Source organism: Acomys minous (genome assembly GCF_964271855.1).
Source record: "Acomys minous genome assembly, chromosome: 5".
NCBI classification, from domain to species: Eukaryota; Metazoa; Chordata; class Mammalia; order Rodentia; family Muridae; genus Acomys; species Acomys minous.
This window is the reverse complement of record NC_140494.1, coordinates 16,547,707-16,559,081: the sequence shown is the minus strand read 5'-3', so window position 1 is coordinate 16,559,081 and position 11,375 is coordinate 16,547,707. Positions and strand designations below refer to the sequence as shown.

The 11,375-nt window shown below is 46.6% G+C and overlaps 1 protein-coding gene across 1 annotated transcript in view; it reads left to right on the top strand.

Moving 5' to 3' along the window:
• Nucleotides 1–132: 132 nt before the first annotated feature.
• The window catches only part of RSU1 (Ras suppressor protein 1), a 181,935-nt gene continuing 170,692 nt past the window's right edge, over nucleotides 133–11,375 (top strand). The window contains exons 1-2 of the mRNA XM_084781251.1: nucleotides 133–354; nucleotides 530–641. Coding sequence (XP_084637377.1) covers nucleotides 533–641 — 109 coding nt within the window. The 5' untranslated portion in view covers nucleotides 133–354; nucleotides 530–532. The remainder of the gene's footprint in view (nucleotides 355–529; nucleotides 642–11,375) is intronic.

Here is an 11,375-nt window from a genome sequence, read left to right as displayed (position 1 = left end):
GCCCCCCTGGTTTAATCCCATCTGAATTCCTAACCCAAGGAAGATGGGTGTTCCTCAGAGAGGGGCGGAGTCTCTGAGCCTAAAACAAGTCTCACTGGCCCGCCTCGGGGTACACATTCTTTAGTAGGCAGAGCCTTGCCGGGAGCCACGTCTGGGAAGCAGTTCTCCTAATTTGGGAAGTGTCAGCCTGGGAGGGGCGGGGGGTTGGCCGGATTTGGTGTGCGCCTGCGCGATCGCTGGGACAGGGTGTGTTCCTCCTCAGGGATCCTGTTTTTGGCTGATCCAGTTCATCGCTTGCCACCTGAGTTTCCCCTACCGGCTCCCGCGCACACCCGTCAGGTTTTGCCCTCTGTGGTGAGTGCGCGGGGTCCGGGTCGTCCCGCGAGCGACTCCGCGGTGACGCCCACTCTCCCCCAGGCAGCCCTGGAGAGTCCAGCCCAGGCCTCTGTCCTTCTTGCCCCGACCCCACCCCACCCCACCCCCACAGACTCTTGCCATTGCCCACGTGCTTTGTTGTCCTTTGCTACAGAACATGTCCAAGTCACTGAAGAAGCTAGTGGAGGAGAGCAGGGAGAAGAACCAGCCGGAAGTGGACATGAGTGACAGGGGCATCTCCAGTATGCTGGATGTCAACGGCTTGTGTAAGTTCTTGGACAGTTGCTAAGTTTGCTAAGACTGCGCTCCCGGGAGGAGAGTTTCAGAATGCTTCCATCCCCCCTCAGCTTGTAAGCTTGCTTGTCAGGAGCTTGGCTCAGAAAGTTTGCAACAACAGTTCGTTCCCCTGGGACTGGTAAAGCAGATGCCTCCCAGAAGGCATGCTGCCGTTCCTTATCAGCTGTTGAGGTGGTCTCATGGTGTCGAAGTCGATTTTCCATGTCGTGTCCCTAATGGCCATTCATGTTTTTAATTTGGAAGTCACTTTTGACTTTGGATGGATCATGAGCCCGTGGGAGTCAAAAAGTTGCACGATTAGTAGGAATTCTTCTTGTGCCAGGAGTATTTTCAATATTTCTCCGTCATTACTTACTTCTGGATCATTCTCCCATTTGCGTGCAGGCTTAGCTCACTTTTGTGCTCCACACTCATCACCTCCAATGGAATTGCCTATTTAATCATGATGTTGCTTTCAGCCTTGAATTTGTGTGACCCTGTTTTATTACCTTAAGTCATCTGTAAAAAAAGCCTGGGAATGGTCGTGAACTCCACTGCCCGTGTCCCTCTCACAGGATGCTCCTATCTCCACAGCCACACACTTGTCACCATGCGTGAATGTTGGATCAGTATTGCAGGATTTTATTTTATTTTATTTTTTTAAGAATTCCAGAATTTTCGCCATTTTTAAGCGGTGGAAACTAATTCTGGTATTTGAAAACACTTTCTAAGTGAAATACAACACTTCTTTAGGTTGTGTGTGACTTCATTTAAACCCTCTGTGGGTTTAGCTGTTGACACTGGTGGCCTGCAGTCCTCGGTGGGCCATATGAGGTCTGCCTCTGATCATAAGCGGATGCAGCTTTCACACAACGCTGAATAAGCTCCACTGCCTGAACCCGAGCAGCCATGACTCTCTGCCTTGGGAGTCTGTCCTTTCCTCTTCCCCCCGCCCCTTTCCACCTGTGTGTCAGCTCGGACATCACAGCCTAGGAGAAGCCTTCTCTTTCTACCTCCCTCTGCGATACTGGCACTTTTCTTCAAGGCACAGATTACATAGGCTGTAATTAATTAATTTATTTTTTATCTAGTAGTCTCTCTTCCTCATTCAGATGCCGAGAGAACTGTAATGTAGCTGGGCAGTATCCGTGCTTGTATTCTTGGGGGTCATGCCTAGAACACCGAGGCAAAGGATGATGGGTTAAGTCTCTGGGTTCACGAGAGCCAGGCAAGACATAACAGGAGATCATCAGTCAGAGGACCCGTCCAGGGGACTTAAAGTTAGTGGATAGCTTCTGCTCTTGGAGCACAGACTGGGGGCAGATGTTGATGCATCAAGGCGGAAGTGGAATTGCAGACATCTTGGACTTGGTGGCCATCATGATGAGTCCTGCTTCGGCATACTTTTCATAGTCTTAGCCTCCCAGCAACACCTCGGCTTGCTGGATATGTGTTGGTCTCTTGCAGTAAGGATGGGTTCCTGCTGATTTTTGACACTGAGTTGCCTGCTGTGGTACAGACAGATTCCCATTGCTCTGGCCTAGTTCCTGGTGATGGAGAGGCTAAGCCGAAGGCAGGCAGGGGACCTGGCGCATCTGTGCGCTGCACACGCCTCGGTTCTCTTTCTGCTACAGCATCTTTCCCAGTGGGCTGAAGTGTCAGTCTACATTGGTCCGAGCCACTTTATATCACTTTGGAAGATGAGGATCCATGTAGTATTAACCATGGCAACAGTGACTTTGCTCTTTCAGTTCAACTCCCTTATCTCTTTGATGCCTTGGCTCTTACTGTAGAAGAAAAGATAGCCACTTGCTTCCTGAAAAAAAAAAAAAAAAAAAAACCAACCAGCTTCCGGTCTAATAGTGGGGGATAAAAAGGAAGGTCAGGGAGAGCGTTGGTGCTTCTTGAAAAGATTGGTGCAAGTTTGCAGATACTGTCTCCCTGCCATCAGGGCTCCTAAGAATCTGGGAGATTCTCCATGGTGTTCACCAGAAGCCTGCTCCTACACTGGCTTTATCAGGCATTCAGTGGCCTGGAGCTCAGTAGTTGAGCATTTGTGTAGAATGCTTACAGCTCTGGGGTTCATCCTCAGCACCGCAGGAACAAATTTAAAACAGCAGTCAGTTGACCCAGAACTTCTGCTATATGTCAGGGATACTTTGAGCATTGTGTGAGAATTCTCTGTCTCTCTCTGTCTCTCTCTCTGTCTCTCTCTCTGTCTCTGTCTCTGTCTCTGTCTCTCTCTCTCTCTCTCTCTCTCTCTCTCTGTCTCTCTCTCTCTGTCTCTCTCTCTCTCTCACACACACATTATTTACTCATGTTTAGCTGCAGCCATGGCATGCAGAGGATGATTGTGTCTCGTATCCTAAGCTTTCCTTTTATTGCATATTCTTTTCCTCTTCTTCTACTTCCTTTTTTTAAAAAATTTTTATTTTTGAGACAGGGTTTCTCTGTGTAACCTTGGCTGTCCTGAACTCTCTTTGTAGACCAGGCTGGCCTCAAACTCACAGCAGGCCACGTGCCTCTGCCCCCTGAGGGCTGGGATTAAAGGCGTGTGCCACCACACCCAGCTTTTATTGCATTTTCTAATTTAATTTCTAAAACAATGACGTAATGATTTAGCTTGGAAGATAGGAAGGGAGGATTTGTCGTTCTCTGAAGCAGCTGAGATGCCAGTGTTTCTGCTCGGGAGGCTGGGCTGTAGGAGCACAACAAAGTGTTTCCATAGCTGTGGTGAGTTACTACCCTCTTCTGTGTTGAGACAGGAGGGTCTCAGGTAGGCCAGGACGGCCTTGAACTTCTGTAGCTGAGAAGAACCCGCTTGCTTCCATCTCCTAATTGTGGGATTACAGGTGTGCACCACCACAGGCTACCCATCAGATCTGCTCTTGGTGGTCCTGTGGAGAATGCGTGTTATCAATCTGGGCCATCATCTTTGGGGCGTGTGTCAGCGAGACTGGAAGAATGGGTGCATTTTCGCTACATTGTATTCAGCGTCTTCATTTCTCTTCCTCCTGTCAGTTGGTGGCTAGGCCCAGCTTTGGGGTTGAAGTGGGTCAGGGTCATTTTGTAGTTCTCCTTTGGGGAGAGAATGAATGGCTCACCTGTCTAGTGACTCCATCCTTGCCTCACCTCGTCTGCGAGGCCTCCCCCCTCTCCTGAGTTTTAACCTAACATCATCCCTCCTGCGCGGCCATGGGTCTCTTCTTTGCCCCTCCCCCCACGCATTTCATGGAGGAAAGAGTTTTGGGAGCCAAGAACATTACTGCTTTTAGTTAAGACATTTTTGTTGGAATATTTTTTTCAAACGGTATATTCAGATTGTGCGTTCCCCTCTTCCCTCTCCCCACCCAACTCCACACCCCTTTTTAAAAAAAAAATCTCTCTTAAAAAGGCGTTCAACCCCCAGAAACTCATACGACAACCCTCCCCACCAAACCAGAAAACAAGACGCAAGCCAAAGACTGACCGACCAACCAACCAACCAACCAACCAACAAACAAACAAACAAAAAACCCCAACTAAACAAAAACCCAAAAAATCCAAACTAAGCGATATGATACAAAAATGTACAGAAATACCACTGAGCTTGTTTTATTTTGGCCAGATGCTCCCGGACATGGCGCCTACTCTGAAGTATGGTGATTATCCCCAGTGAGGAGCCATCGGAGAAAACTAATTTTTCCCTTTGCGAGTATGCATAAGTTGTGTATAGCTTCTTGCTTAGGAGTTGGGTACCTGTGCTGGGATCTCACCTGGCTTGAATCTGTGCTGGCCCTGTGGCATGCCGTCCACACTCCCTGTGAGTTCATATGTGCATCAGTCCTGTGGCATCTGGCAGACACTGCTCTCTCAGATGATGCGTCCCCTCTGGCTCATTCTACGTCTCTTCGGCACAGCTCCCTGACCCCTGAGGGAAGGAGTCTGATGAAGACATCTTGTTTAGGACTGAGCACTCCAAAATCTCTCCCCTGTCTGTACATTGTCCAGTTGTGGGTCTCTGTATCTGTTCCCATCTGCTGCAGGAAGAAGTTCTCTGATGATGACTAAGCAAAGCACTGAGCTATGGGTATAGTGGAGTGTCATTAGGAGCCATTTTGTTGTATGTTCTTTTAGTGGAACAGTGGTGTTTGGGTTTCCCCTTGGGCCCACGGCCTATCCGGCCTCCGGTGCTTGGCCACCCAATTGTCATGCATGGTTTCCATCTCATGGGCCTTAACTCTAGTTCCTTCTGCTGCTGTTTCCCAGGCAGGTCACTGTTGTAGATTACAGTGCAGGCAGCTGGGCTGATGACTGCCTTTCGCCTCTGGTAGTGCGCACAGTACCTCCCAGTACTGTGAACATCATTAAGTAGAGCTGAAGGCTCTATTAGTTAGGCAACAACACAACTTCTCCATATTCAGTGAAGCATGCAGGTCTTCTCTTGAGCAACACGGCCTTGCCATCAGTTTGTGGAGGTCAACCAATAGACTGAGATATTGGTGGGTTTACATGGGGCCCCATTGCCAAAGACCCAGTAGACGTAACCCCCCATTCCTGCCACTGGGAGTTTTACCTGGTGGCATAAGGATTCTAATTGGCGCATTCTCTCCCCTGTTCTTTGGTGATCCCACTTCTCTTTCATTTATGTATATAAATGTCTATAATTTAGGAAGCTTCTACAGTATAGCAGCCCATACTGTCCTTCCCCGCATTCCTTCCTTTACTCTCTTCCATCTCCATCCTAACTTAATACTTCTACTCCAGTCCCTCCCTCCTCCTGTCTCTCCTTAACAATATATTCTATCTCACCTTCCTTGGGAGATCCTCTCCTCTCCACTAGGGTCTTACTAGGTCCCCAACCGTTGTGCATATATGGATTACAGCACACGGCTCCAAGGCTTAAAAGCAAACATCCACATATAAGAGAAAACTTATAATAGTTGCCTTTTTGTTCTGGGTTGCCTCATTCAGGATGATTTTTTTTTTCCTCTCTAGCTCCATCTATTCAACTGAGAATTTAGTAATTCCTTTTTTAAACAGCTGAATAGTGTTTCATTGTGTCAATGTACCACATTTTCATTGTTCGTCTGTTGATGGACCTCTAGGCTATTTCTGGCTATTATGTACGTATAGAGCAGCAATGAACATGGATGGACAGATATCTCTGTTGGGTATATGCCCAAGAGTGGTAGACCTAGATCATGAGGTAGACCTATTCCCAGCTTCCTGAGGAGCTGCCGCACTGATTTCTGTAGGGGCCATACAAGCTTGCACTCCTACGAGCAATGAATAAGTGTTTCCTTTTCTTTGCATCCTTGTCAGCATGTGCTGTCGTGTGTTTTCTTGATCGTGACTGTGTTGACGGATGTAAGATGCAATCCCAAAGCCGTTTTAATTTGCAAGGATGTGTGTTCCTCAGTTATTTGCATTTTTTCTTTTGTAAATTCTCTGCTTAGTTCTGTACCCCAGTTTTTAAACTGGGCTGTTTTCTTGAGGTTCATTTCTCAAAATGTCTTATCTGTGCTTTAGATGCAGTGAAGAAGTTGAGGGAAGCTGCAGCAGACAGTCCATTAGGGAAGATGCCGTCAGCAGTGGCCCCCACCCCCTGCAGATGTTTCTCTCCAGTTTTCCAGAGCTGAACTAGTTTACAGCCATCAGGGACAGGATGCAGCTTCTAGATTTATTTTCTTTTGTTTGTTTGTTTTCTTGTTTGTTTAGGTTTTTGGGTTTGTTTTACATCCCATTTAAAGACTTTAAATTCTTATCAAGATGGGGGATGAAGATAAAGGAAAGGCGTGACCTTTTTGCTGTGACTGACGTAGGAATAGCATTTTCTATTTTGTAAGTGTTTCATTCTTTGGCTGCAGTTGGCAGTGGCAGACCATGTACAGAGCCCAGGCTGGACTTGGGCTTGTGGGTCCTCTGCTTCAGCCCCCCATATGCTGGCACGCCTCATGGTAGCACCTTCAGATTCTTTCTATTTATAACTTATTACTAGCTGGGGGTAAGTAGACAAATCTCCAGGCTTTTGGGGCCTTGGCTTCCTCATATACAAATTGAGAATATTTATCCTTTCTCTCCTAGAGCCTGCAGAGTACCTAGTGTATCACTTTGCAATAAAAGGGAATCTGAAGAACAGTGCCCCGCATGGAAACGCAGTCAGTCAGAAGCTGCTATATGACATTGATCGTTTAACCAATAGTTGGAAACTTGCCATGTTTATAAAGTGCGTTTGTGGTTTTTCAACAGAACCCAAGTCACAGACACATCATAGCTAAAGTCCTGTGAATGCCCCCACATTTACAAATTTATTCATTTGTGTCTCTGTGTCTGTGTGTGTATGTGTGTATGCGTGTATATATGTGTATATGCTACAACATTTGTGTGGAGGTCAAAGGACAACTTGCTTGGAGTCAGGTTCTTGCCTCCTCCCATGAGAATACTGGGAATTGAACTCACGTCTTCAGGCTTGGGGACAAGTGCTGCTATCAACTGAGCCATGTCGTCATCCCAAGCTGTCATTTTTAAAAATCATTCTGTGATTGTGTAAAAATGTACACCAGTGTTTATGACTTGGAAGTCTTAGGGATGATATATTTCCAGTGTTTTTTTTTTTTTTCCTCACTGATCTCAGTTTCTCGCCACCCTGACAGCCACTATTCCATTCCTCACCGTATTCAAAATCCCCGGAAGTCAGATGGTGTGTACAGCGTGCCGTGGGGAGAAGCAGCTGTGTCCTCACACTGGCAGGTTCAGAGCTGTGATGACCCAGTGTCATAGTCAGGGCTTCTATTGCTGCAACGAAACACCATGACCAAAACGCAAGTTGGGAAGGAGAGGGTTTATTTGGCCTACACTTCCAAATCAATAACCCATCATTGCAGGATGTCAGGACAGGAACTCAAGCAGGGCTAGACGGTGGAGGCAGGAGCTGATGCAGTGGCCTTGGAGGAGTGATGCTTACTAGTTTGCTTCCCCTGGCTTGCTCAGTCTGCTTTCTTATAGAGCCCAGGTCTACCAGCCCAGGGATGGCACCACCCACAATGGCCTGGGCCCTCCTCCATTGATCACTAATTGAGAAAATGGCTTATAGCTGGATCTGAGGGAGGCATTTCCTCAGCTGAGGCTTCTTTCTGATGACTCTAGGTTGTATCTGGTTGAAAAACAAACCCAGCCAGTACATCCAGGAAGGACTAGGGAACAGTGAGGGTTATCCACAGGACTTAACTATGATGTGTTTGTGGCTTAGGTTCTACCGAGAAGAACAAATGCACTTTAAAAACTTGGCAAGTTTTCAGTTATTAGTTAAAATACCATGTATCATGTACCAGCTACTGACTGGATGCATTTTAAAACTGGGCCACTACTCTTAGAGATTCCCTTTATATTGAATGCTTATCCAATGATAAATTAATATTTATCATATTAAGACACTAAGGTGTCATATTGGGTAATAAAGCTGGTTTCACCATGAAACATCAGGCCACTCACTGCCTTCACATTGAACCAGCTGTTATGAGAATGGGACTCAGTGTGAATAATGGCTTAAATCACCTTTGATCTATTTCTATACTTGCCTGAAAGAAAACCTTGTCTCTTTCTTTGTCTCTGTGAGGTCTGCTAAGAATGCTGGAGGTGACTTCACCAATGAAAAAGGCCTCCTGCATCTTTGCCTAGGGAGTTTGCGCATGACTTATTTTAGATTTTTTTTCAAAGCAGGAAAGGAGTGTAGTGGCCGAGGAATGGTCCGCCTATGTCATAGTATGACCAGTAGGGGTCAGTGTTGAGCCACCTGTAGGAGGCACTGCCTCCTCTTAAGAGCTGCTGTTGCCTTCCCAGTTGGTATGTAAGCCTCTCATCTCTCCTTTTTGTACAGAGGTCAGGCATGTAATGGCATGTGACCTGTGTTACCTCACGGGTGAGAGGAATCTCACTCATGGGAAGAATTTGGTCTGAAACATCTTCCATGCCTCTGGAGCCTCCACACCACAAGCTCTAGAGTACAGGATCCAGCGGAATCTTCGGCTTTCATTGAGGCGCGATTTTAATCACAGAAACGGTCATTCAGATTTAAAATGTTGGGAAAATAAAAAAGGAAAAAAATTCCAAGTTACTTCTATTTTCTTAATTTCTAGGGTCACTGTAACGAAGTACCAAAGACCGGGTTCCTTAAACATAGATGCAGTTTCTCACAGGAAGTCCAAGATGAGGCGCTTGCACGATGTGTTGGTCCCGCGGCGGCATCATCCTCCCTTGCCAGTGTCTGTCCTCTCCCTTTGTCCTGAGATGACCTTTCCTCTGACCCTGCACACTCCTGCTGTCTGTGTCCGGCTTCCTCTTCTCTTATGGACAGTGGTCAGTCTGGATCCACGGTCCATCCAAGCCCTGCATCTTAATGCACTTTCCTCTGCTAAAATCATGTCTGCAGAGAGTTTGGAGGTCCAGGGTCAGACATGGGTTCGGGGCACACGATGCCATCTGTACCACCTGCGTTGGAGGTTCTCACTCCAAGTGCTGTTGTTTTCCTGTCACCATTGGGGTACGCATGATCTTTGCCAGACTTGTACAGATGAGAGAACGTCTGTGGTCCACAGTGTCGTGATCATGCCGGAATCGAAGTTTACATCTAAGTGTTGCTGGCACCTTTTCTCTTTGCTACTGTGTTGTAATTTTTTCCTCCAGCCTTGTACGGCTAAAAAGTACCAGGCCTGGATGGATGCTAAAGAAAAGAAAACGGAGCAGATTACCGAGGCTCACTGGAGTCAGCCCGCCTTTCAAGGTGTTCAGCTTTGCTTTTTTTTTTTTTTTTTTTTTTTTGGTCATTTTATTTTTAAAAGTCTTTATACGATGTGTTTTGTTCATGTTCTCTCTCCCCTCCCAATCACACTTAGATCCCTCCACCCACACACCCAGCTTTATGTACGTTCTCTCTTGAAAAGCGCTCTTTTTTGTGTTGGGGGAGGGGACTAGGGTTATCGGTAATAGAACTCGGGGATCCCCTGCATGCCAAGCAGGCACTCTGCTGTTGACTATGGCCATATCATTCTCAAAATGTTTTTATTTTTAAGATTAGGGTCTCCATAAGTAGCCCAGGTGGTTTGGACTTACTGTCACCCACATAAGCCTTGAACTTTATTGTGTTCTGCCTCAGCCTCCCGGGAGACTGAGATGAAAGGGCCGCCTCACTGTGTTGGCTCATTTTCACAATCCCTTCAAACACTGTGTTAGGCTTATCAACTATATGTCTCCTGCCAGCTGAGACGCTGGGGCTAAGCGCTGAAGAAAACACAGGATTCTCTATCAGACCGGAACCCGCTGGCCTGCCTGCACCCCACACCTCACAGCCCGCCTTGGGGTTTCCTGAGAAACCATTGGTCCTCGCTGAGTTTGATGACTGCACGTGAGATCTATTGATTGTTTCATAACTTTTTCTATTACGCGTCTTAACCCATTATCTTCCTGACGTCAAACTCAGGACGTTAGCTTGTGGCACTGTTGTTGTTAAGATGCTAGAGAAGGACACCGTTGGAGAGTTACTGGCTCAGGCGCCAGCAGGACGAAGCAGAGTGACCCTGAGTCGTGATGACATGTGGTTGTTGAACTGTGGTTCTCAACCTGTGGGTCGCAACCCACAAGCCAAGCAGCCTTTCGCAGGGGTCGCCTGAGACCACCGGAAAAACAGCAGATAATTACATTACAGTTCATAACAGTAGCAAAACAACAGTTGTGAAGTAGAACGACAATTATTTTTATGGTTGGGGAACTGGATTAGAGGGTCGCGGCGTCAGGAAGGTTGAGAACCATTACTCTTGAAGCTGGTTCCATTCACATGTGCTTCTCTGCATTGCTGGGACTCAGAACAGCTTTTGGTGTTAAGGAAGAACAGGGCCACGTGACCAGTATTATCCTCAGACCAGGCGTCTCGCTGACAGGGAACTTGGTTTCTAAGTTTTTCAGAGATCATTATATAAACCCCAATAAATAAATGACAACTTAAACAGTTTTCCAATGTTAATACATTTTTATTATTTTTGTTTTTTGAGATTATAATATATTATTTTCCCTTTCCTCCTTCCAGACTCATTCATATATACCTTCTTCTTCTCTTTCAAATGTATGGGCCACTGTTTTCATTAATTGTTACATACTTGTATGTGTGTGTACGTTCATGTATATTCCTAAGTGCATAAGTACAATCTGCTCAGTTTGTACAATGTTACTTGTGTGGATGTTTTTCAGGGCTGAGCATCTACAGTACAGCCCCGAGCCTAGGGGCTGGGGCTCACTGTGGAAGAGAGGATGGGAAGATTCTAAGAGCCAGAGGAATAGGGAGTTTGCTGTGAGGTTGCCACCTAGTCACGTCAGAAGCTACACCATAGTAGTTTCACCAGTATGCCTGCCTCAACATGAGCTGAGCGAGGACAGCAGACAGGCTAACATGGAAAGGGAATGCCCACGAGGCCTCATCCATAAACAAAAAGTACAGGCAACCAAAGAATGCCAAGAATGGGCCGAGCAGACCAACTGGTTATTCAGGACCAAATGGTCAGACTTGAAAACATTTTTTTCCCTCCAGCTTTGAATGGTTAAGTCTTCAGGAAATGTAAGCTGTATTTACTCAGCATAGTATGTATTTGTTTTTCACAATTTGGGTACTTTGTTAAAAAGATAACGTGATATATGTGTGTGTGTGTGTGTGTGTGTGTGTGCGCGCGCGCCTCCCTAGACAGCCAAGCCTGCCT